Source organism: Juglans microcarpa x Juglans regia, chromosome 8S, assembly GCF_004785595.1.
Source record: "Juglans microcarpa x Juglans regia isolate MS1-56 chromosome 8S, Jm3101_v1.0, whole genome shotgun sequence".
In the NCBI taxonomy this organism is placed as follows: domain Eukaryota; kingdom Viridiplantae; phylum Streptophyta; class Magnoliopsida; order Fagales; family Juglandaceae; genus Juglans; species Juglans microcarpa x Juglans regia.
This window is the reverse complement of record NC_054609.1, coordinates 594,852-621,021: the sequence shown is the minus strand read 5'-3', so window position 1 is coordinate 621,021 and position 26,170 is coordinate 594,852. Positions and strand designations below refer to the sequence as shown.

Here is a 26,170-nt window from a genome sequence, read left to right as displayed (position 1 = left end):
ATTTTTCTCAATATGTTGGTTCAAATTTGTCTGTTTTGAGTTCGGGGAAATAATTAAAATAGTACAATAAAAAATAACTAAAACCACTACAAGTCTTTTTATAACTTGAATAATTAATGTGTCTTTTTAATGCCTAAAATTTATGACTTTAAATTTTTTACAATTGTTTGATGAATTATATGGTCTAATTTTTTATTCTACTTTTTTTTTATGTTCATTATATATTTGCTATGTTTTCTATAATTTCAGATTTGTTGTTTGCTTGAGTTCATGGATATGCCAGTAGATTCTAGTGCGAGCTCTCCTTTCCAAGCCGAGGGCACCCCTACCCCTACCCCTACACCTACACCTACACCTACCCCTCCTACTCAAACCCCTACCCCTAGCCCTACAGCACCTTGCCCCGCCCCAAGCCCAGCAAGAAACCTGCTTCAATAGTTTGGAGTCATTTCACCAAACTAGAGGGTGGTGACTCAAGTAACCCCAAGCCAAGTGTAACTATTGTGGAAAAATTTATGGATGTCACTATAGGAAACATGGCAGCTCACAATTAAAGGTGCACTTAGAAGAGCAATGCAAAAAAAGTCCAATATTAAGATCATTACAAGACAAAAGCCAATCTAGGTTAAAAATTGGACTTAAAAAAATGGTGGATGAGACTAGTGGGGGTGCAACTTTGAAGGGGTATACTAAGTATGATCCCAATGAGTGTAGAAGACACCTAGCTCGTATGGTCATAATGGACGAGCTACCTTTTCAAATTGTTGATGGGAAAGGGTTCCAAGTGTATTCTCGCTACTTGGAACCAATGTTTAATATTCCTTCTCGCCACACGGTGGCAAAGGATGTAAAAAAACATTATTACATTGAAAAGGAGAAGTTGAGGGGTCAATTGGCGGATCAATTTGTTTGTCTCACCACTAACACTTGGACATCGATCCAAAATTTTAATTATATGTCTTTGACTGTGCATTTTATTGATTGTCATTGGACATTGCAAAAGAAAATTATAAAATTTTGTAAAATCACCGATCATAAGGGTGAGACAATTGGAAAGGCCTTGGAGGCCGCAATAAAGGAGTGGGGGTTGACCCGAGTGGTTACAGTCACAGTCGATAATGCCTCGTCTAACGATGTTGCATTGAGACATCTAAAGACCTATCTTAGAGAGGCAAATAAGAAACTCATGGGTGGTGAGTGTCTGCATGTAAGATGTGCGGCACATATTCTGAATCTGATTATCACTGATTGTTTGAGAGATCTTCATGACTCGATTGCTCGGGTTAGGACTGCTGTGAGATGGGTGAGATCTTCTCCTTCGAGGTTGGACAAATTCAAGGTTGCTGCGAGATCTGCGGGCCTAACATCTAAGAGGGGCCTTTGTACTGATATGCCTACACGATGGAACTCAACATTTCTGATGTTGGAGGCGGCCCAAGAATATAAGCTGGCATTTACATTATTGGGTGACGAAGACATCCAATATGTTAAATATTTTGATGATCACGGGGGATTGGGGAAACCCGTAGAGGATGATTGGGAAATTGTAACTAATTTTGTAAAGTTTTTGAGGCTTTTTTACAATGTCACTATGAGACTATCTAGAACTTTGTACCCTACATCCAATGTTGTATGTCAGCATATATGTATGGTAAAATAAGAAATAAATGACATGGTCGCGGGTGGTCACATTAGGATGCGGGAGATGTTATTGATTATGAGGACAAAGTACGACAAGTATTGGGGAGATTTAACGAAGTCTAATATTTTGTTATATGTAGCTGTCGTCTTTGACCCGAGGTATAAGTTGGATGGCATGATATTTGGATTGGGCCTTGCGTACGGGCAAGTATGGGCAGAGCTTAATGCAGCAAGGGTTCGGGAAACCCTTACTAGATTATTTGATGAGTTTTCTACCCTGCGGGGTGGTAATATTGCGGCACCTACACCTACCCCCTCAGCCTCAGACTCACAGTTTCCTAAAGTCGAGGTTGGGAAAAGAAGTAGATTGGAGTGGGGTGAGAGGTATGAGCAGACCCCCTTCCTTCGGAGTTCTGTAGAGGCTCAACCACAGATAGACAGATACTTAGCAGCAGAGATTCTATAATTTTCACGAGATTTTGATATATTAAGTTGGTAGAAGGTGAATGCCGTGAAGTATCCCATCCTTGGAGAGATAGCCCGCACACTTTTGGCCATCCCTAGCACAGTAGCCTCAGAGTCGGCCTTTAGCACGGGAGGACGTGTATTAGATTCATTTCGGAGTTCATTAGCTCCTGCCACTGTGGAGGCTTTGATTTGCACGCAGAATTGGATCAAGGGAACTCCAATTCATGTTCCGGATGTTCTTGAGTATGAGAAGGCCGACGTCAGGGAGGATAGTGATGATCAGTTTGGATCTGGTATTTATTTTAATTTCATTTTATAATTTCTTATTTTAATTTATTTATTTTCATTTAATTGGAATTCATTAATTTGATTTCAAATTTAATACTTATAGTGATACATGAGACGACGTCTACGGCTACCTCCGATGCAGTATGACTTTGTATTGGACCCACCATTGTCATGGTTTGCACAATTTCTTCCATAATTATTTTTTGCATTTAAAATTTTGTTCATCTTTATAACTTTTTAATTCTAATTTGTTTTATTTTTAACTTATTAATATTTCAGGTTTTATAACTTATTGACTTTTATGATCTTGATTTTCAGTCTCACAGCAATCGACATAACTCATCACTCAGTGAACTCACCGCTACGGCTCCACCCCAAAATCAAATTGATCAAATTGAAAAATTATGATTTTGTTAATTTATAATTAATTGTAATGTTGCTACAATAGTTAATTGTACAATTTGTAATATTTATTTATTTTAGAGGAGTTTGTAATAGTGTAATAGTTTATTAGTTCTCTTAATTTGTATAATTGTAAACAAAATATTTTAGCATAGTGTCTTACTGCCTTAGTGATGATTACTATTTAATTAGTTAATAACGTAATAGTTCAATCTATGATTCTATATATATATATATATATATATATATATATTTATATTTTTTTTCCTGTTTTTAAATCTATATACTTTTTAATCTAAATAATGGGCTCAAATGGCCCAAAAACGAATTCTGGGTCCAAAGTGGCCCAAAAACCTATTTTGGGCCATTTAGGGCCTAAAAAAATGTGCTGGGCCAAAGGCCCAGTATGGGGTGCGGGGGGTGCGGACGGGTGGGGTCCACCCCGGCCCAACGGACGGGGGACATGGCAGGGGCGGGGTCCGGGGAGAAATTCCCCACCCCCGCATATGCGGGGGCGGAGGGCGGGGAGGGGTGGCCCCGCCCCGTAGGGGGCGGGTATCACTCCTAAACAAGAGTATTTTTTTTTTTTTTACGATGCAAGTAATGATGTAACAATTTGAAAATGAACACTCTTACCATCACTTGTCAGATTTTAAAGTAAAAATTGAAAAGAAACTAAAGGCTCCAAATATAAAGAAAATGTTAAAATACCTTTTTTTTTTTTTTTTTTTTTTTTTTTTTAACATACATACATACGTTAGGGGAGGGGTCATAAGGCCACAGACAGTTGGCACAAAATAAAAATACTCAACAAAATTACATGAACAAACAAAAAAACTACGATGCAGGCATTCCATACATAACATAAAAAAAAGTAATTACATGGACCACCATCTAGTATGCACCATAAACATGAAAAAGACAAAACCGTGTTTTGGGTTTTTTTTTTTCTAAACCCTAATTTAATTTTAGAAATGATTTGGATTCATAGATGAGTTGAGAGGATTTATGAATAATAGAATAAAAGTTAAATTATTTATTATATTTTGTATAAAAATTTGAAAAAGTTGAATTATTTATTATATTTTATGTGAGAATTTGAGAAAGTTGTAATGATGAGATAGGATGAGTTGAAGTGGGTTTTAAATTTAAATGAGATCTTAATCTTTGTTTTAACCCTAAGTTTTTTTATTTATGAGTTTTATAATTTTTTCAAACATTAAATTTAATTGTTAGTATTGATTATTAACAATTATTAATTTTGCTAGTGTCTAGTATTGACTCATTGAGTTAATTTGAGTATATCTAATTACTAATTATGTGATGTTTAATTACACACCATTTTTTAACTGAGCTCAATCTAATTTTAAATTAAGTTTAACATCTAAACATCTAACTCTCAAATTATTAAGCTCATCTCAACTCAAAATCTCTTTACACGTGTGACCTACAATATTTTTCAACTTAATACATCTTTATACGTGGGACTCATAACCTTTTTCAACTTCCTATAAAAAATACTAAACTCATCTTACCATTCAAACATACTTTAAACTCAGTTTAGATGGGTCTCATATAACTCTCTCCACTACTCAACTCATTACTATTAATAAAAAACTGAGTTCAACTCAGCATCCAAATGCAGCCATATGTTATTATATAGACTAGTGTTACATGTACTTACAATTTTACTTACATTATTACTTATAAGACTCATTTTGTTAGTTTTCTTTTAAAATTCAAAATTTAAATTTCATATTTTATATTTTTAACGTATCAATAACTGACATGTAGAGAAATAAATTTTTTGTAAATTTTTTTTAAGTACATTTAGCATTTTTCTATTATATATACTAGATTATTAGTCTATTTATATTCTATAATAGCTAACATATACTAGTATAATATTAAATTTAACTGTATAAGTTTTAGACTTCCAATATGAGTATATATAGGATCACTATGTAAATAATATATATTTTTATAACTTATATATACTAAGATCAGAGTCGGAGGTATAAGTCAAAGGCAGATGCCGATGTGGAGTTGGTGTCGGTGCCGACATTGACGTCGGCGTCGGTTAGAAAATAGATCTAGCTTTGACTCCGATTTTAGATATATATATATATTAAAAAAAAAAAAAAAACTATAAACTCGACTCTAACTCCGATTGACTATGTAAAATTGGATTTTCGAAAGTCAATTTTCTCACTCCATCTTTTCTAGTCATGAATGATAGGAAAACAAAAACAAAAAACAAAAAAAAACAAAACAAAGATTTGGATTTTATATATGAGTCGGTTAATTACCTAGGTAGGGCCATGTTTGGCAGTTAGTCGCTTGGAGATCTCCGAGTCCGTTTAGGAGTGCTATTTGTTTTTTAGTCCGTTTAGGATTAGAGATCAATTGGTATGCATGCAGTCCTTTTAGGATTAGGATTAGTAACTTTTTGCTTTTTAGAGTCCGTTTAGAATTAGAGATTCACTGTGTCTCTCTCTCTATAATATTAATTATTTATACATGATCGATCTGCCATGCATGCCAGCTGCCTGCATATATCTGATCAGCACCCACTACTTTTAGCGTCGATCTTTCATTTCTCGCTCTCATCAATGGCGGGTAGTACCAACAATGTATATCTTCATTTATCGGAAGCAACTGCTCAATCCAGTGAAGCTGATCTAACTGTGGGCAGGGTCGAAGTTCGATTTGCCGACGCTGGCTTCCAAAACTTATGGCGAAGCATCATGAATCGCGACGGCGTCTTAGATCCATTCGATTATCCCATGAGCCCTAGTCCGACCTCTACGTTTGTCATCCAAGTTCCTGCCCACTTGTTCCCATACCCGGACCAGCACAGTCAATACCTTCAGACTGAGATCTCGTCGAGTCTCATCGACCTTATCGGTCCTGAAAATCCGAATCGCCTCAACGTGGCCCGGAACATAGCGTCCTTCGCAATGCGCCATTTTGAGGCTAGCGCCGAAGCTAGCGCTCGAGGGTCCCGGTCGGGGTATTCCATCGTGGCCGAGGTGCGTATGTTGCGGTCAGAAGTATGGTTCGACGAAATATTTGATGCGGCTGATCGGGAATCGGCGATCGAAAAGTTGATCGAGAAAGGGAGATTGGTTGCGAGCAAGCTCGACGATGAGGATCATGAACTGGGTACATGCGGAATATGTATCGAGGATTTTTCATCGTCGGTCAGAGCTGAGCTTCTTCGCATGGATTGCTCTCATATTTATCATCGAGATTGTATAATCCCATGGTTGGCCAAGTCCAATACGTGTCCAACATGTCGAGCCAAACTGTATTGATCTTATAGCACTCTCAATATATTATCAAAATCTAATTTTTTTTTTATTTTAAATATTGATTTTTATAATATACCATCCATCAACTTATCTATTTTTTTTCCATATCATTTAAATATGAGCAATGCTAAGTACAGTAATTGTAATGCAGGCTTATGCAATTTTATCCTTAAAATTTTTTAAAATTACAAAACTATCCCTCTTAAAATGATTTTTTTTCTCATTTAATAAAGGGTCTGCATATACAGTCCCCAACTAGAGACTACAAATAAAATTTCTCTTTAAATATTATACTTTTTAATATTTTTTATTCATTTCAAATATTTTCTCTAACTACTAATGATATATCCATATCTTTTGACATTTGCAATATATTTTCATATACAATATTATATAATTATGTCCTATTTTAAATTAATCCAAATTTATAAGCTAAATCAAAATATAAATTAATTCAAAAAATAAAAAGAAGAGATTATATAATGAAAATATTCTCAAAATATATTATGAGAACATTCATTCTCAATAATTATATAATGTGAATAAAGAGAGTTGAAGAAATGGAAAACTTAGCAAGAAGAGGGAAGAGAAATTAATTAAAAATGTTTACAATGATTAATAGTATTCTCTTCGTCTAGAGGTTTACTGTAGCAGAATATAAAAGTATCTTTAAAATAGAAGACCAATAGAGGGTACTTTTGAGAGCATTTATTTATATTTTAAAGAAAAATGTATTATAAATAATCTATTGAGACTCATCAAAAACTTACACATGTAAAGAGTTCATTGACATAGTGCGCGTAATGTCACATGAAAAGCTTACCAATGCTACCATTACCAAATTTATTTCAAGGATATAGATATTAGTAGTTTCCTTCGCACTCAAAAAAAAAAAAAAAAAGTTAGATGTAGGGGAGGGAGTTTACATAATAATCGGGTTAGATTAGTGTTAGATACAATATCGAATTAAAAATTAGAACTATCTTCATAATTTAAAAAATGAGATACCAAAACAAATGAACTAAATTCCGTTTTATATGCAAACTTGCCATATAAAGCAGCATAAATGTATTTTGATCCCCATGTATATCCTCTTTCAAAAGAGCTAAGGTGAGAGAGAACATAAATTAATGATCGTATTGTTTACGCTCTTCTATACAGTAAAACTTTTGATGTTGTAAATTCTGCAATATTAGCCTTTATGGGATTTCTTATAATTTGAATATGCTATTTTGTTATGAGCCATGTCACGAATTTAAATCACGGAGGGGGCAACCTATAATCTGGATTAAAATGTTTTGGTACTATATATGGGTATAGTGTTAACTCCTTGAATATTGATAAATAAGTGAAACCGCCGAAAAGACTACCAACGGATCGATGTCAATAGAATGGATTACCGTAGACGTTGGATTTGGAAGTATGGTGAAATGTTATGATCTTGAATGTTAAAGGCTTTTGGATCAATGATTAGGTTTTTAACATATTTTAGTGTCAATTTATTAAGAATAGAGCTCCTTATCTACTGGGTAGTTCCAGATTAGGAGAGGTTTAGATGAGTCACTAAGAGCCCGCAAAAGAGGATCAATGCATGGGAATTGTAAATGCTCCCCCAAGATAATTTGAGTTTTAGTCTCAGCTCAACCCCACCAAGAAGAGAGTAACATAGTGATATATTGATATCTAGCTGATGAGCATAAGACTCATCTCCTTGTCATTGTCTATGAATACTCGAATCCATGACCTTTAAATCCATCAAAGCCATGTTGGGGACTCGGGAGTAAGGCCTCTTATCATTAAGTGAACAGTACTCTTGATGGTTTTCACTTTTCATACTGTGTCTCATCAATTTAAAGGATTCAAATCGGATTCCATTTCAAGGACTTCAAATTTCACCTTTTGCGAGATGCTTTCAACATGACAAGGTTTATATATATATATATATATATATATATATATATATATATATATATATATATATATATATTCTTATTTTTATTAGGCTGATGGACGTACGATCGAAGACTTTATTTGGATGATTCCATGGCTAATCGTAGGTGCATGTGTGTAGGAGAGTAGGGGTCATTTGTACTTAAATTGATAGCTAGCAACTGGCATCCATCCGAAGCGATGAATGCTGAAATACAAAGAGGGATTATCCCTCTTCTCTTCTTTTTGTTGCATGTCCAATTTCTTGAACCAGGAACCTAGCTTTGAGGTGTTGTTGCTATACAATAATTTTCTCTTTTGATTCTCAATGATGGTCATCTCATAACAATTATAACACATAATTCTTCAAATTAAGAATTGATAGAGACAGAGCGCTGAGATTGTTGGTGCTGCTCACACTACACGATGTTCATAGCCTAGTGGACAGGCGGCCAATCAATCCTCGTAATCCCTTGTAGCATCTGTACCACTTTCCCTATCCTTGGCCTCCTCGAAGGTTGCTCCTGTATGCACAAAAAACTCACTTGAATTGCCCTCACCACTTCCTCCATATCCACCTCCATTTCAAGATGATGATTACCCAGCAACCTTCTATCCAAAACTCCATTCACATTACCCTTCTCAAATTCCTCATAAGCCCACAAGGAGAACCTTTTCCAATTCGTTTCTGCAGATACTTCAAAGTTCCTTCTCCCACTCACTATTTCCAACAAAATCATGCCAAAACTATAAACATCGGATTTTGTTGTTAATGGAAGATTTGCCAGCCATTCTGGTGCCAAGTATCCTCTAGTGCCTATGACGCTTGTCATGGTTCTATGCATATGATGGTCTAGCTTTGCAAGACCAAAGTCTGAGACTTTTGCAGTATAGTTCTCATCCAAGAGAATGTTTTCTGGTTTTATATTGCAATGGACAGTGCAATCTCGACACTCATCGTGAAGGTATGTGATTCCCCTCGCAATGCCAAGAGCAATGTTGAATCGAGACTCCCAACTCAACAATTTACTTTCCAACTTTTCATCCCCAGTTTGGAAAAGGCAAGTATCCAGAGACTTGTTTTGCATGAACTCGTATACTAAAAGCCTGTGGCGCCCTTCACAGCAAAAACCAATCAATCTCACCAAATTTAGATGATGGGTGCTACTTATAGTTGCAACCTGCATCCTAAATTGTCTCTCTCCCTGCTGCTCCATTTCTTCAAGTCGCTTTACTGCAACCACCATTCTGTTAGCAAGAGTTCCTCTGTACACAGCTCCAAATCCTCCACTTCCAAGATTTTCCGAGAACCCCTTGGTCAAGCGCTGGAGTTCCCTATACGAGAACTGGATTGGAGCACAAGATGCATATTCGAGAAGAGCATGTTTACCTGACAATCGCCCAAATTTGGTGCTGCTCCACCACCACCATAATGTATGCACCAAGGCAAGCCAACCTAAGACCGAACCTAGAAGCACAGCAGACACTGCCCGAGCCTGCATTCGACCGTCGCCCTTCCTGACGACCTTCTGTACGTAAGGCAATGGGTTCTGAACCGCCGGCGAGCAAACCTTGACATAGGAAGTGCTAGGGAGCGCCGGATTATAATACCCAGTTATAAAACCCGGTATCTTATAGTAACACATCCCCGTCCCATCCGACAATATTGTCGAAGCATCACAAATAGGATTGACAAGGCAATTCGAATTACAGGCGGATATGCCCACAAAAAAAACTTGAGAACCTTCGACAGCAAATATGCTTTGAGGTGGGTATGTTAAGAACAGGGTATGCTCCATAACCAGCATGGTCAGATTCCCTGGACAATCTTCAGTCTTCAGCTTTCTCTGACACCCTTTCCTGCTATCTTTTGGATCAACCTGCTCGAAATTCTCAGATGGACAAGTGCAAATTGGATTCGTACCATTATAACTGCATATCCCCATATCCCCACAGTATCCAAAGACTCTACATTGATCCTCGACAGCTACCCATCTCACTATTAGAGTCCCACTTCCTCTAGCAGTACTATAAATCCTCAAGTTCCCATCATTATCTAACCTCAAAAACCTTAGCATATCACTGCCCTCATCATGGTCATTACTATAAGCAATTATAGCCATGCCAGGAATTGAGCGATCGAAAACCGACAATGTTCCATTAGACAATAATCCCAAACTCGGGGAAGTTAAATTTTCGCCATGCGAGGAACCCGAACGTCGACTCCAATACACAGTAGTATCATCCCACTTAAGCGTAATATTACCATATTCAAGAAGACCAAACGAGAACAACCCATTTCGCAAAGAGTTTCGGGTAGAAAAATTCTGCCACGGCACGATTGTGTCGGTGGGGTGGTCGAATGAAGACCAGACTGGGAAGGCTCCATTCCTCATGAGGACAAGGTTGCCATGGTCATCGAGGGAGGCAGAGGAGACACCGAGGCCAACGGTGGAGGAGTTCCAGACGGTATGGCCAGAGCCGTTGACGAGTCGGAGGTCACCTGCAGTGGGATGGAACTGAAAGTAGGCGGCAGAGTCGACGGGGGTGGTGCCTGCGGACCAGATCGGGATGCCTCCAGAGTAGACAATGGCAGCCAGGAATGAAGGGGAGTTGGGGGGGTTGAGGGGTATGAAGCCGAAGGAGAAGGTGTTGTTTGGGGAGGACCAGATTTGGCTTGTGTTGGAAGCATAAAGAGTTGAGCCTGGAGAGATTGTGGTCACTGCTAATAAAATGGTGGGAAGGAAGAGGATGAGGATGGAGAGTAATTGTACCAGTAATAGGCTTTGGATTTGGAGTGTCATTTCTTTTTCTGTCTGGGGATGTTTATTTGGTTTATTTCATCAGTTTCTAGGGACATGGGAAGCAGCTTTGTCGATCAATTCGTGGAGATCAAATACAGAGAAATGTGTGGAAGGTTCAAACTTCAAAGGGTTGACTGTCAAGTTGGTAGGAAATACAGAGAAATGTGTAGAAGGTTCAAACTTCAAACTTCAAAGGGCTGATGCTTACTTTTGGTCCTTTAATTGAAGGAGACAGGAGGCTTTTTCTCCATCAATGAATTGCATGATCCAATTACCTGAGTTTCTACGACGCTTTGCGTGTGGTTCGTAATCAATTAGTGATATTTTTTCTTTCCAACTGTTCGAAAGTTCAATGCACGTAGTATAATTTTTACATTTTATTTTATTTTTGTTCTTCTGGCAGCATATTTCCATGCCAACGGGGTCAAAAGTCCTTCACGTGTCACGACTTCTCAACTTTCTAACGGAGACAGTATATATTTCCTTTCCCTCTCACTGCCCCGTTTAGGTTTAGAAATTAAGAGATGAGTTGAAATTATTTTAAAAGAGTTGAATAAAATATTATTAATATTTTAAAATTTAAAAAAGTTGAATTATTTATGATATTTTGTGTAGAAATTTAAAAAAATTATAATGATGAGATGAGTTGAAGTGAATTTTTAATCTAAATAAAAGCTAATCTGGATCGCATGTTTAATAAGCGAGAATAATTAAATAGGTAAGAAAAAGAAAGAAAGGGAAATTGCACGTCAAAACTCAAAATGACCTAAAGGCTAACGCATGATTGTATATAGCATTACGCTTTTATAATTTTCTCTCCTCTCCAATTTGCTTTATGGTTCAATTCATAAGTTGCTGTTTATTTAGAAGACCACCATAAATTTTACCAATTCTAGGGGCATCAGACAGACTGACCCAACTGGAAGCATTGAATTGGCGTGGTAGCAAAATAAAAAACATAATATATTAAATTCATAAATCAAATAAAAAGTACTTTCATCGAAAGGAACTGAGTTGAATTAATTTCTTTGCTGTTGCTTTGTACAACGAAAACAGGACTTATGTTGACAATACAAAACACATATTACAACCAGTTACTAACTACAAAATGAATTAGTCATAGAGTGCTGCAACTGATTATAAAACCCTACAAGTATGGAAGTAGGAAAGAAAACTTGCTAGTAACTAAAATAAGAACAAGATATATTTTCCTCCACAATTCACTGTTGAATGTCAAGCCGCCAAGTGAAGCACTAAAAAGAATATGGAATCCAGCAATGCCAGGGTATGCAAAAATATAAGCAGATTTTTTGCACCAATGCCCTATACAGCCTTCAGTGGGCTGTAAGAGATGCAGTATGGATATGCCTGGATATTTTCCCATCTTAGTTGAAATGGTCTTGCTTAATGATTGCATCAAAATCAGGGCACAGTCCATCATCAGCATTTTGCTTCCAAATTTCACCATTTTCATGGACAAACCATGAACCTTGAGGAGACAGTGATGCATAGATATCTGCATATATTCGATATAGGCGCTCATTACTCCAATGTCATTTGAGAACATTGTTTCTAGGTGGCTAGAAATCACTAGTGATTCATTCACTCGATCAAAGGGAGGCTGGCAACAAAACATAGCTTAAGAGCACTTGATCAATGGTATAACTAATCCTGATTAACCACGACTATTACTAGATTCTAATAATATCACTGGAGAAGTGCATATGGAATTCTCCAGAAGTGGATTCTTGGTTTAGAAAGTTGGCTCAATTATCAGGATCACATGGTAAAATTGCTATATATTTCTAATTGGAAATCAATATCACATGGACGAGCTTATATTATTATCCTTATGTGGGCACAGAGAATTGGATGCAGTTTTCGTTTAAGAGGAACAACTCATAAGCTAACTTCAGCAAGAAGTTTCTATGTCATTAGTTCAGCCTATGTTAAAAATGTGTTTCATCAAGGTGGCATCATCAGTACTACCTTCTCACACGTACACAAAGACAGACAAAAAAGACAACTTAAAGTTAGAGGTAGTACACATATATAATATATTAATACTTCCTTAGATATTCTTGCAAAGGGAAGCTAAGAACATCAAATATTTCAAACTTAGATTTCCTAGCTAAGCAAATATTCCATATTTATATTTTCTAACTAGTATACTATGCTGAATTCATATTTTTATTGTTTCTAAAAATAAATGGTCTTTCCTTTTCCAGTGTATCAAAAATGAATTGTAACATCAAATGAGACTCAGTAGAGCTGACAAATATCGGACCAATGAAGTTGAAAGGATCGTACCAAGGCTTAATGGCCTAGTAAATAAGTTAAAAAACATGTGAAATTTAGATGGAGACTAGTAGGCTCTGAGTCGTTTAAAAAGATGTATGCAAATCAGATTATGGAATTATATCTATACTGAACTAAATATTATGTGCAAAAAAATGAAAAAGAACAAGTCAATGGTAGACTCATGACACATGGTGGGGGGAGCGATTGGTAGCTTACAACTAATGTCACAAGAGGGGGCAGAGCCCTAAGTTACCATGCTCTGGTGGAACATAAACATGGTCAGCTTACGTGTTACACATCTTTTAACGTTCAGGGGAGGCTGCTTTAACATCTGCCTTTGTCTTTTTTCTAAAAAAACGTATATGACAATTACATTACCTACTGTCACAAGCCTGGCTATTGATAGATTTGTTTTTTTTTTTTAATAAGTGGCTATTTATAGATTTGTGAACAGGTCATCTGTTCAGAATTTCAAGGGGTATGCTTGTGTGTAATAAGTGGTGCCTAGGCTATCAACCAACATGCCAATTGATGGATGTTTCTATTCTAGCCTGGTCACCCCACCTTGGCATGAATATGCTAGGGAAGGTCCAAACAAAATCAAACACTAAAATCACAAGAGTAAATTGCATGTCATATGCATCCATCTACTCAGGGTATATGCATGGATGTATGTTGATATGTTTGGCTGGGCTCACCTGCAACAGAAGTTGGATCCCGGTCTCTTGTACTATGCAATACCAAAGTTCCAGAAAGCACAGTTATGAATCCACAAAGCACTGAGACAATACTGCTAGCACTCTGACCAGACCAGTCCTAGAACAGAAAAAGAAAATTCAGATCACACTCTCAATTGCAAATTGCAGAATTGCTTCCAGGAATGAATCAAAGATACCTTGAACATTATGGCACTGGCAAAAATTGTGAGTGATGTGAACAAAGCATAATAGATTGGAGAAACAACCGTTGTGTTGAATGTGTCCAAAGCCTGGGTCATTGATGCACATTATTTTCTAAATCAAGACTGGACAGACAAATGACACAAATTATCAAAAACGAAATATATCTACAGAAAAAATTTTGAACTCAGTTACAACTTTCTAACGAATTATGAAAACCAAAGATATGATTTGGGTGTTGTATACTAGATTAAAGATATAGTCTCTTCTCTCATCTTATACATTCATATTAGGAACAAGCCACAGAAACACTGAGGTCATGGCCAAAAAAATCTTCAGTAACCATGGCAATGATTTTTTTTATTAATCTCAAAGATGATAATGATGAGTGGCTAGAGAGGAGAGGAGACCATGTCATTTCATGTTAAAAGTATTGCTCAATCTCTATAGAAAGAACCTTGGGTATTTATAAAATCTAAGCATACCTAAACTTGGATAAGAAAAAAGGGAACATAAGACTTTATTCACTCAAACTATTACTCCTCTTGCCATATGACAACCAAACTACCAAAGTTATTATAAGGTCGAATTGTATCGAGGGGGTAAATTGTATCTTAAATTTTAGATGGGGGGGGGGGGGGGGGGGGGGGGTGTTAGGTGACAAATTTAGTAGTTTGCTGGTCATAGTGCAAAAGGAGTTGTAGTTTGAAAAAAGTAAAATGTGATTTCCCGAAATTAAATGTATAAAGCATAAATGGCAAAAAGAAATCAAGTTGCCTAAGAGAAAGTTATAGATCTATATCTAACTAAAATCGTAACACACACACACACACACATTCCAGACCAATTTCTTACTTCTTTTTTTGCAAGGAGGCCTCTATACAATGCTACACTGATATAGACACACCATAGTTAATCTTATGATTATTATAGTCACAAGACTCTCATATGGATAGCAGAGGATTATTATTCTAACACTAGAGTAGTTGCAGTGTGAACCGCATTAGCCAACATAGATCATCCGTCATATATCAGAAGATGAGTTAACAGATCTCAACAAAAAGGCACTTGGGACAATACATGCTGAGTGACTATCAACACACTGACCACCAACAAATTGGAAAGCACCTGATTCTGAAATCTCCCTTCTCAGAGTCAGAATCTTTTCTACATTTTTTATATGCACCAGAAAAAAAAAAAATATATATATATATATATATATATACAAACAGGCACCCCTCTGTAGCACAACTTCATCACGTTCACAGGTGCACCCTGCCGTACGCTGTCATTTCAATATTTTTCATATTTCAAGAAACCAAAAAAGAGAGAGGGAAGAAGGGAGATGGAACCAAAAGAGGAATAAATTAAAGCACTGACCTTGTTCAAATAATTCAGCTGAGTGATAATACACGTAATTGCAACCATTACAAAAACCCATGTTTGGAAGCTTCCTGCCTGGCTTGAACCCTCCAATGTGAGTTTTATAGCAATGCCTACAGCTTTGATACTCATAACCTGCAGAAGAAATATAAAATCAATTGTGTGAATATTTTCTAACAAAGAACAGACATCATATGCCCAAGGGATACAATAAATGGATCAAAGCAGGAGGGCGTACTAATTAGAAAAAAGAAAACAACGGTAGGAGAAATATGATACCTACTGTCATTAGTATCAGATTAAAAAGATTTTTTTTTCAGCAATTTAAAAGAGTAATTGAGGAATGCTAACCGTCAATGATCCAATTATGGAACATACGCCAATATAGACCAGTATGTTTGTCTGCCCAAAACGTGGTTCACAATACAATATCAGCACCAAAACTACCGCTATTGCTGAGGCTGTGTATAAAAGAAAAGCTGGACCAAAAACATGAATACAATCAAGAGAAAAACTAAACATAGAACAGCACTCAATGTTCAAAAGCTTTACCTGGTTGAGTTGCTAATTCCCAAATTTCCTCCACTGAACTCAGACTAAGTTCACTGGGTGCATGAAGCACAATCAATGTAGAACCCACTATGCATAAGACACAACCCACTATTCCCATTTTCCGCAATTTTTCCTTCAAGAAGAAGTGTGCTAGAACAGCACTTGTAACAAAATAAACAACGACAAAGTCAAAAACACAAAATTATTCATCTGACACACAAAGGTTGCATTTGGTTACAAGGATATGAGGCATCATGAGTTCTGCAGGAGCAAACCAGGAGTTTGAATTCCGAGTTGGAATGTAATGTAAAATCTGGTTCTAACAACCAAGTGTAACAGCACTAGAATTTAAATTAAGGGTGGGAAATTCACCTAACAATTATACTCAAAGCTCCAAGTGGCGTCACAAGTACCGCAGGAGCAAACATGTAAGCGACAAAATTGGCGAGTTCACCGACGATCACTGCTCATTTAAAAATGGGAAAAATAAATCGCTGGTCCATATTTCTTCACAGTTCTCAAAAATCATTACATCCACAAATCAACAAAGCAAAACTTACTTGTCACCATGCCAACCCACCAAAACGGCTCCTTCAGATACCCGTATCCACCAGAACCTTTATTTCATTAGCCAGGCAAACCACAATCACAATGATATCATGTAATTGAACTCAAATTACAATTTCTATTTTAAAAAGTAAATCAATTACCATGAGAGAAATAGAAAAAAAACGCCTGTCAGCTCAAAGAACAAGATCATGATCCTATGGTAATATACATCACGATAAGCCATAGCAAGGTTCTAATAAGTAGCTGAGTCTATATATTTTTACGAAATTCGGAAAATCTTGAAAACGTATTGACTTGAGAAAGGAATATTGAAGTCGTATGAACTTCTTTTAAGTTAAAGATTGAAATCCTTATCCTCCTTATGGCATTAGAACGTCTAATTAACTAACTTCAATTCTTTTGAAATTGAAAATGAACCCACATGTGTAAAAGACAAAACAAAATCAGTAAATTGAATGGGGGAAGGAATGCTTACTGGCTCGAGGGCCCGAGGCGCCAGCACGTTGCAGACCCAACTTCTTGATGATGAAGCTGGACCCGATGAAAGCACTAGAGACCAGGGCCAGAATAAACCCTTTAAGATTATCAGCAAAGGAGGCAGACACGGATGCTTCAATCACCAAAGACGCGGCCATGGGACATTGGTGGGTACAATTATCATCTGAATAACCAGATGGAAAGATACAGAGATACTTGCCGAGAAAACCGAACGTGCAGCTATTGAAGAAAAGAAGCAAAGGATCCAACCTCAAGAGGAATGAAAAGTTCTTCACCTGTCAGTCCAAGCGGATGTTCGTATTCGTATTCGTATTCGTATTCGTATCTCTATTGCTCTATGTATTGGGTAGGGAGCTTCGATGGGCTTTCTGCTTTGGGCAGGCAGGTACGAATTAGAGAGCCTCGTTTACTTGGACTGTGGGCTTCGGCCCAATCTTCCAAATCTCTACGTTCACGTGGGTGTGGCCGAAAGGCAAACACAAGGGGAAATATTTGGATTCTTTGTTCTATGCTTGGGGGATTCTCCTCCCGTCCGTTTGAATTGTTTGATAAAAAAATTTTAGACAATTGTTGTAACCAAATGTTTGATAAAAAATTTAGACAATTGTTTGAGAAAAAAAATTTGAATAATTTTACATATAACCTTGAAGTGTATAAATACAGAGTAATCACTTTGAAAAAGAGTAAAATCCACTATTAAAAAATTAATTTTTTTCATGTAAATTCCATTTTTTATTCACTTTTTTCAAAGCGATTACGCAACAGTTACACAATTTACGGTTACAAATATCTTTTCTCAAAAATTTTACCCTTAGGAAGAGCAAGATCGTGTCTAACATACTGATTCACTTGGCATAAATTGTATCTTACAATTTAAGTTCCAGCTTAATACCACCATGTTTGGGATCTGCTTGCGCGCGCTCATCTTAATTTATTTTCTGGCAGTAAACAAATTTGTTATGGGAAGCATCCTCATTGAATTTCAACAGGCACTGAAACTTCGAATTAGCAATCTTTATACCCTTCATCCCTCACATGGATTACAACCTTTACCAGAAAAGAACAAGCTTCAGGAAGAAAAGGGGAGAGGGAGGAGGCATTAACAATTAAAAAAAGAAAAAGAAGAAGAAGGTGTCTGGGCAATATAAGAAGAGCTCTAGATGCCTCATGTGAAACAAGATTAAGCATTTAGCCACGACCCTGAAAGAAGCCCTTCACAATTGAATTGACTTACCAGTCACCATGATTTCTTCCATTTGCATCCTGCAAAGCTCACCTAGTATCCACCAATACTTGGCTGTACTTCAGAAATTCTGTTTTGCCCAAAAAATGGCTTCTCAGATAGCATAAGCTTCTGCTTGCTTTGCTTAAGTCACCGAAATTGAAACTCCTCTCGTGTGAACCAGCTCCCTTTCTTTAAGATGACCGTGCCAGTAACTGCCTGATCTGATCCCCCTTTACTTCAGGAAAGCTGTAAAAAGCTTAAATGATCACCACCAACCAATAACAGTCATTTCAAAAGAGTAGTTTAAACAAAAGTGGTCACAAATAACACATCGGAGTAGATACCATAATAAGGTCAACATTGGTGCAACAAAGTCATTGACGCATGATTTTATTTTTTATTTTATTGGCACCAGGTGTTCAGAAACAACGTCCCGACTAATCTCGGAGGTGTACAGACCATCGGCAAGGAGTTTCTCACAAGTATACCTCGGATAATTCAATGAGAAAATCTCTCAGTCCGATAGCCCCTAGAGATTGTTTGCGTCTAAGGGGATTTAAACTTTAGACCTGGGGGGAGCATACCTCCAAGCCCAAGGCCTTTACCACTTGAGCCAACCCCTAGGGGTAAAGTCATCGACGCATGATATGTCAAGGTTTCATCTTAGGAAAAGAAAAACAAAAAAAGATAGAAATGACCAAATCAATGCTTTTACTTGATAGGAAACCCCATCGCTGTTCTATATCAGCACATGCTAGTACTGAGACAAACACAAATCATTCAGTAATTTTAAGAAAAATGTTTATGCCCAACCGTAATAACTCAGAAAAAGGTCAAATAAACAATTCATTAAACCAACCGACATAATTTCAACCTCGCAAGGGGAGTTTTTTTTTTTTTTTTTTTTTTTAATAAGTAACCTCGCAAGGGGAGTTTAAAAGTCCAATTTTCATTTTCAATCACCGATAGATCATGGAGATATTTAAGAGTAATCAGGAATATTTGAATCAAACCAAAAACCTTCAAATTCTTCTCTCCAATCCTTGACAAGCCATTAGCGCAGGTCTTGCCCTTTTTATATATAATTTACTAGTATCCCACAGAAGCTCGCCTTGGATTCCCTCAATTGGCAGCAACATTGTAGGTCTCATGCCAATGTTGCTGCCACCCTTTCCTAACAATTTCTTCATACATTAGACATATTATAAAAACTATTGACCAGATTTATTGCCCACCTTCTTGAAAAATGAAGTAATAAGAGAGACATCAAATACTTCGTGAACATACCAATACCATGTGACTCTTGAAAAGAAAACAGTGCCTTTACTACTGCCCAGAAATGCTGAAATAAAGCCATAGTGAACCCATGCAGACTAGAAGCTTATCCCATCCCGTGTCCCTCAAAGCTCCAGTATCTTCTCCCTCTCAATATTGTTAAGAGGTAAGCCCTCCACACAGTCTCTCACCCATTGTTCCTCTATAAAGACTCCTATACAACTCGAACTATCTGTTTGTTCACCTTCACTTCTTTAGTGAAAAGATCAACTTCCACTTCTAATCTCGTTAAAATCTTCAATGGGAATTACACCCTCCATTCGAGGTACAATTTCCAACTTAGATTTATGTTCTCTCCTAGTTCATTCCTCTTAATACAAATCTACAGCCTCCTTTAAATCCAACTATTGAATCTTATCAACACCCTTACCTGTCTAGCTCCTACATCTCCAAAAGCCATATATACTAAGACTTAGATGCGCACTCCCCTTCTCAAATTTCCATAAATTACCAAAATAGAAAAATGGCTATCGATATGTCTTCAGACTAAGCAGTGCGAAGAATTTGCCAGATATTCCATTTTTTTAATAATACGTGAGTTTCCAAACTGTTCCTTCTATTTCAGAAAAGCTAGAATGCAAGACAGCGACTATTAGACCAAGTAAGCGAGCCACCTTTCAATCGAAATACCACCAAAGTCCGTTCCAAAATGAACAGAAATTCTATCATCCCAGTTGGGAATCTATCATATCCTCTTCCCTTGGGAAAAAAAGGAAAAAGAAGAATAACATCAAGATTGTGCACTTTACACCTTGCTCCTCCGCACAAACTCACAAACTCGTTTCAAAGCTCACAAACCAGGTGGGAGCAACACCCATGTACAATCAATCAATAAAATCAATAAGAAAAGGAAAAAAAACTACGCAAGAGCGCTCGTTTAAACCTCAAATATGCACAACCTGCCTTTTCTAATGTCAATAAACCCTTGAAAGCTGGTAAACTCCGATAGACTTTAGAAGCCTCCATTGCTTTGCTCATTGTTGACTTCTGATTTGCTCACACTTTCTCCATCTCCACATGATGTCCTTTTCTGATATATTTCCAGAGGTAAATCCTGTGGATTATCCATTACTTCTAGAGAGTCCTTGATGAAGACAAGGAATTTATTGGTGATACCAGAAGCTTAATCACATATTCCAGGATTCGAGAGGGCCGAAAGAAGTACCCAGATTAAAGATCAAGGCATGCTGTCTATGTCTCGTTCTCGCACTGATCAGCCTTGTGCTTCAGTAGAGTGGAAAGACTAATTTACTAATTCTGTGCAACAAGCACTTCCTAGGACTTGTCTATGACCATTCTGCTATTGTAAAGGATTTCGTTGGCTTTGAGGAGAGAAAAGAGCCCTTTTAGATTCGAGAACACATGGCCTTAGAAGGCAGGTTTCTCGAGAAAGTGAGGAACAGAGTGAAATGTTTTGGGGGATGTAGGGCTCAATTTAAAATCGTCTGTATCTCACAAATACGAGGGTCATGACATTTTTTTAAGTAATCAAAAGATAGCCATAACATGGGAAGGCATATTACATGAGTACAACATTTCAGCACAAATGGGTGTGTAGAATGCACCTTTTACTGCAAGAAAACTTCTATCATTCCTACTACAGATATGACAATCTAACTCAATCACAAGCAAAACATTCTGAGAAAGTAACTTTAAATTTGCGAACTCGCAACAAAGGAGATCATGAACATGCAGCAAACCTGCTGATCTATTGTTGCAGCAAATAATATGAATCTTTACTGAGTAAAAGTCCTCTTGTCTGGCAATGACCTCTCTCTGCTTTTAGGTAAAATTGATCGTTCTCGTGAACTGCCCCGGACATTATTACCACCATGCATCTTTGCCCTTCTATGAACTTTCGATGGAGCTTTTTCCCTTGTCTTAACAGGTTGTTTTCCAACTTCCCTTTTGCTCTCAGATTTTCTCCATGGTCCCTTCTCACCCAATATTGTTTTCCTGCCTTTCTTTCCTCTGTTATCCACAACATGTTTTTGAAAACCTCTGCGACTCTCATTTTCATCCTCTTCATCGCGATCATCATTATCATATTCATGTTCACTAGCATCCTCAACCTCAGCATCCGATGAATCATCCAGCTCCTGTTCATCATCCTCTCCACTTTTGTCATCATTCTCTTCGTCCTCTTTTCCCTTCTCATCATGAACTGTCGGCTTTTTCTTTCGACTATTTCCAGCCGGTATATTAATCTGTTTGCTATCTTCCTTCACCGTGTTCATAAGGTGAATATACCGATTCCTCATAATCATCAATGGATGATTCTCAACTAACAGGCCCCTCTTGTAACCCTCCTTCAAAACCACAGTGTAGGTTCCAATCTTACTCGACAAATAGAATATACCAGGGTGATGAAGCAGTGCTCTCTTAAACCTCGACCGAAGCCCCAAATACTCTCCAAGGTGCAGTATATTGTCCTTCTCCGTCTTCTTAGAAACGAGAATATGAAGAAGCTCGTGCAAAACCGCAACAGCCCACTTATCCGATTCGTCGCTCTTTGGCAGCAAGTGAGACGCATTCTCGTATGGAGAAATGTAAGGCAACTTCTGCCACTCATCCTCCCACTTCTTCAACTTCTTATCCATCTCAAAACCTCTCGAAAATTGCAAAGGGAACGCTATAGCCATTCCCTTTTCATAATCCAATTTCCCTTTCGTTGCCATTTTCTCCATAACCGAAGTCGCAAGCTCATTGCTCCAACAAACGAGCTCCAAAACACGCCTATCCTCCGACCCTTTTGAAGAATCTCTGTCACCTACGATTTGAAAATAGTCCGGGAACTCGGGGAAGATAGTTTTTTCATAATCCCGCGGAAGACCCAGATCCCATTTCAAGCGCTCGACAATACTCAGCGGTATTTTGTTGGCCCTGGATATCATCAAGAGCTTCAAAACCCGGTCGGCGGCCTGTTTCTTATAAGTCTCGCTCTGATAAACCAACTGCTCCTCGGCGTCGAGGTTGAGGACTTCGGGAGTAAGCCGGATGTGGGGGTGGATGCCGATGCCGCCAGGGAGGAATTCTTCGAAAATGGAAGGGTATTTGCGGATGAAGTCGATTGAGCGGACGGGGATCTGGAGGGAGTCGCGGTTCTGCGTGATGATGGAGACAGGGACGGACTTAGAGGGCTCGGATTTGATGAAGTTTTTGAGGTTGAGCAAAGGCCTGAGGTTCTTCTCTCTCTCCACGACGTGGTCGAGGCCGCGGTCTCGGGCCCATTTGAAAGGGGTATCCACGAAGGTCCGGCGGCGGTCGAAGTGGGACAGAGAGAATCGCTCTGGGAGAGAGCGGAAGATGAATTGCATTTGGTTGGACTTATTTGGATTTTGTAAGCTGTGCTCTCGAAATTCGAAGAGCCTCCCCTATTTTGATTTTGTAAGCTGTGCTCTGCACGGTGGGCGTGTTGTTTGGGCAAGGCGAGGGTTTTAGGAGGGTTTTGTTGTGCACCACCGCTACTTCACAGAATCACAGCTTTACTCCATGGGTCCTTCTACTGCGACCGCTTTACTCCTTGGGTCGAGATAGGGGATGTATACCAATGAAATGCACCGATAAAAAATGTACTAAGGCACGTCATTGGTTAGTGCGTTTGGGTGATTAGATTATTTGAATTGATTTTGTAAATAATAATATTTTATATATCATATTAAATTGTATTTAAATATAAATAGATTGAGATGTATGTTTGAATATATCAAATAAGTTGAGATTAATTTAATTTTTTTATAAAAAATTTAAAAAACAGTAAGTCTCATCAAGAATTAGTTTAAGATCAATTTCTTGATATCTTGTTCTTCCAAGAGACCAAATTGATGGCAATTAAGTTTGGTATTGGTTTTGTTGATTGTCTTTCATTAGATTGTGAAGGTAAAAGTGGAGATATTGCATTATCGTGGAAGAGAGAAATTAATTTATCTATGATTAATTTATCTATGCCTTAGGAGAGAGAAAACTCTAAGGCACCCAAACCAGCCACCACCCTTCACCCACCCTAGACCAATGAGTGACACCTCACTACCATCACAGACAAGGCCGATGGGCCCTGGTGACTTCGTTGAGGGCTGTCTGGCGTAGGTCCTCCATCTGGCAACCGGGACTTTCGCAAGATTCTCTCTCTGTCTTTCTCAAAGGCAACATCGATAGTCGAACATGAGCCTCCGCCACCACCATAGACAAGATCGACAGGCTATAGCAACTCCATTGAGGGCCCTCCAACGTCAGTCCCCCTCCGGCGACCGGGATTTTGATTTGCATTTTATTTTCGTCGATGCAAATCTGGTGTAGTACCTATTATGATCTGCATTTTATTTTTGTATAACATCTTTTTCCTTGAGATGACGAAGCGAGATGATCCTGGGAGTGATCTTGTGATTTAGGATTAGACCATGATGATGCGCGACATGGATTCATCTTAGATGGAAGGTGAAATAAAAAAATAAAAAATAAAAAAATTCATTTTTATGAAAGAGGGAGGAAATAATTTTCGTATCTCTAAATTGGCTAAGTTCATGTGTCTAGATGGGACGGTAGCTTCATGGGTGGCTAAAGGGATAAAAGATTGTTTAGGACTCAATTGTCATGAAGAATTCTTCAGAGAGCTAAGGATGAAAATTTGAGTTGTCATCATTCAACATCATCTTAATGCAAGGGACAACTTTTAGCAACTCTCAGAATTTCGGAATGGAATGAGAAAATCTTTGTTGGCAATTACGGAATGTGCAGATGGCATTGGATGGAAAGATTTTCTGCAGTCCGTTCAAAGCGTTATTGGGTCCAAAGCCGCTATTATGAAGCATGCAAACAGATGGGAGTTTGTTGATGGAAAGACAGTGGGAAGACCTTCCTCGGTCAAAAGTGCCTCGTACACTTCGGTGTTAAGGTCACTAACAGGTAGTCCAGCCGAAAATAGCTCCACGAGGGAAGGAAATGGCAAGGCACTTGTAGGAGACAAAGGCAATCAGGTGGCATTGGGAGAAGTGGATGGGGTCTTATGGGCTGCCAAAGCTCAATTGACAGAAATTATGGATTATGTAAGAGATCTCATGATTAAAGTGGATAAGGGGCTGGACCTAATTGTGGGTTTGGGTGGTGGGTCGAAAATAGACGAGGGGGAGCGGGGGGTAGATCCTACAGGTTTGAAGGCCTTAAGTGCGCAGACAAAGGGCATTTCGACCCGTTACAGATAGGGTCGTTGGACACCGGCATCACTGTTCACACCGGTGTCACTCAAGAGCTTGTCGTCTAACTGCCCTCAGTCACCAGTTGCAAATGGGGTTGGTGCTTTTTTCGAGGTTCACTTTTAGTTGAAGATGGGGTCCTTTCAGCGTCTTAAGTACTTTGGAAAAAACATATGAGCCTCTTTTAAAAGATGGAAATGAGGTAACAAAAGGTAGTACTTCCCCTACCTGTTTTATGCCTTATTAAAGATTAGTAGGGTTTGACAAAGTGGCACAAAAAGGATTGTCGGGAGGTGGAACACATACAAGCAATGTCTTCGTTGATCGAAGGGAGGAACCTATAATGGTGATAACAACAATGAACAACAACCATTTAACTGTTGAGGAGTTTCAGGATTTGAATGCAGGATATGGCAGGAAGGAAATTATGGGTTTGTCGTTGGTGCCTTATGAGAATAAATGTCTAGGGTCAGGAGTGCAATTGGGTACTGTGTCTGGGAATAATGTTGTTCCCCTGATTTTTCTTCCTCCAATAACAATATAGTGGGTTCACCATCGGATTGCGTTTTACATAAGGTTAACAAGATTCAGCATATCGTGAGACTTTCTCACGAAGGATGTGAAAACCAATTTAAAACATTACTCATTGCGATTGAGGTCAGCCACTCGATTGAAACCAAATCAAGTTTTAAGAAAAACAAAGAGTTAAAGCATCTTTATTGAGAAATCAACTACGACACTAAGGGTGGTAGGTCAAGTCGAGGAAAGACTAAAATGAGGGCATTATGAAGACGTTCTCGTAAAAGGAGTTTTTGGTGGATTATTAGTCTTACAGAAAATAAGGGGTTGGGGTTGGAGATGCGTGTTCTATTCTAATTCGGGTTTGGTGTATTTTTGGTAGTTTTTCACAGGCTTTTTGGGTCACTAGGAGCTTTCTAGTATGAGTTAGGTGTTTTCTTGTATACGTCCAATGTACTTGGTTACTCTTATTGATATATATAATATTTTTACTTATAAAAAAAAATCATATTGATGCGTTGATTTGAGATCACGTTGATCATTTAAAAGATTGGTATCTCACGGGTGTTTATGGACATCCTGATATTGCTTGTAGAATGCAAACTTGGGATTTAATAAGATCATTGTCACGTATGGATGGGAAAGCATGATTGATTTTTGGAGATTTCAATGAAATTGTAAATCAATAAAAAAAAAAAGAAAAAAGGTGGCAGACCTAGACCTAAAAAACAGATGATGGATTTCAGATAGGTAGTAACTGACTGTGCCTTGATGGATTTGGGTTTTAGAGGTTCTAAATATACGTGGTGTAATAGGAGAGAATACACAAAGAGTATTAGTGAGAGATTAGACA

General features: G+C 37.9%; 4 protein-coding genes across 10 annotated transcripts; 1 reads left to right on the top strand and 3 right to left on the bottom strand.

Moving 5' to 3' along the window:
* The first annotated feature begins 5,411 nt into the window (after window positions 1-5,411).
* Window positions 5,412-6,116, top strand: LOC121244756 (E3 ubiquitin-protein ligase RNF12-like). Its single transcript, XM_041142962.1, has one exon. The coding sequence runs from the start codon at window positions 5,412-5,414 to the stop codon at window positions 6,114-6,116; it is 705 nt and encodes a 234-aa protein (XP_040998896.1).
* A 2,132-nt stretch (window positions 6,117-8,248) lies between these two features.
* Window positions 8,249-11,076, bottom strand: LOC121244910 (G-type lectin S-receptor-like serine/threonine-protein kinase At1g34300). The gene has a single exon (XM_041143153.1). The coding sequence runs from the start codon at window positions 10,844-10,846 to the stop codon at window positions 8,480-8,482; it is 2,367 nt and encodes a 788-aa protein (XP_040999087.1). The 5' UTR covers window positions 10,847-11,076; the 3' UTR covers window positions 8,249-8,479.
* Window positions 11,077-11,840: 764 nt separating this feature from the next.
* Window positions 11,841-17,333, bottom strand: LOC121244776 (probable magnesium transporter NIPA6). 5 transcript variants are annotated; one of them, XM_041142985.1, is made up of 9 exons: window positions 17,027-17,311; window positions 16,542-16,598; window positions 16,354-16,444; window positions 15,982-16,142; window positions 15,781-15,890; window positions 15,427-15,564; window positions 14,043-14,135; window positions 13,846-13,963; window positions 11,841-12,362 (listed from the first exon to the last, which is right to left on the bottom strand). In XM_041142985.1, the coding sequence occupies exons 1-9, from the start codon at window positions 17,184-17,186 to the stop codon at window positions 12,232-12,234; spliced, it is 1,059 nt and encodes a 352-aa protein (XP_040998919.1). In that variant the 5' UTR covers window positions 17,187-17,311; the 3' UTR covers window positions 11,841-12,231. The 5 variants fall into 5 exon arrangements, 4 of the variants coding, with proteins under 4 accessions (XP_040998919.1, XP_040998918.1, XP_040998920.1 ...); XM_041142984.1 differs by having other exon boundaries at window positions 15,781-15,908; window positions 17,027-17,309; XR_005936492.1 differs by lacking the exon at window positions 11,841-12,362 and having other exon boundaries at window positions 13,908-13,963; window positions 14,043-14,171; window positions 15,781-15,908; window positions 17,027-17,314.
* A 691-nt stretch (window positions 17,334-18,024) lies between these two features.
* Window positions 18,025-23,127, bottom strand: LOC121244565 (protein WHAT'S THIS FACTOR 9, mitochondrial). 3 transcript variants are annotated; one of them, XR_005936456.1, is made up of 3 exons: window positions 21,310-23,127; window positions 18,284-18,520; window positions 18,025-18,096 (listed from the first exon to the last, which is right to left on the bottom strand). XR_005936456.1 is itself a non-coding variant. In XM_041142690.1 (2 exons), exon 1 carries the CDS (start codon window positions 22,924-22,926, stop codon window positions 21,346-21,348), a length of 1,581 nt encoding a protein of 526 aa, XP_040998624.1. In that variant the 5' UTR covers window positions 22,927-23,127; the 3' UTR covers window positions 18,025-18,520; window positions 21,310-21,345. The 3 variants fall into 3 exon arrangements, 1 of the variants encoding a protein (XP_040998624.1); XM_041142690.1 differs by having other exon boundaries at window positions 18,025-18,520; XR_005936455.1 differs by lacking the exons at window positions 18,025-18,096; window positions 18,284-18,520 and adding an exon at window positions 20,202-21,229 and having other exon boundaries at window positions 21,264-23,127.
* Between the last annotated feature and the right edge of the window lie 3,043 nt (window positions 23,128-26,170).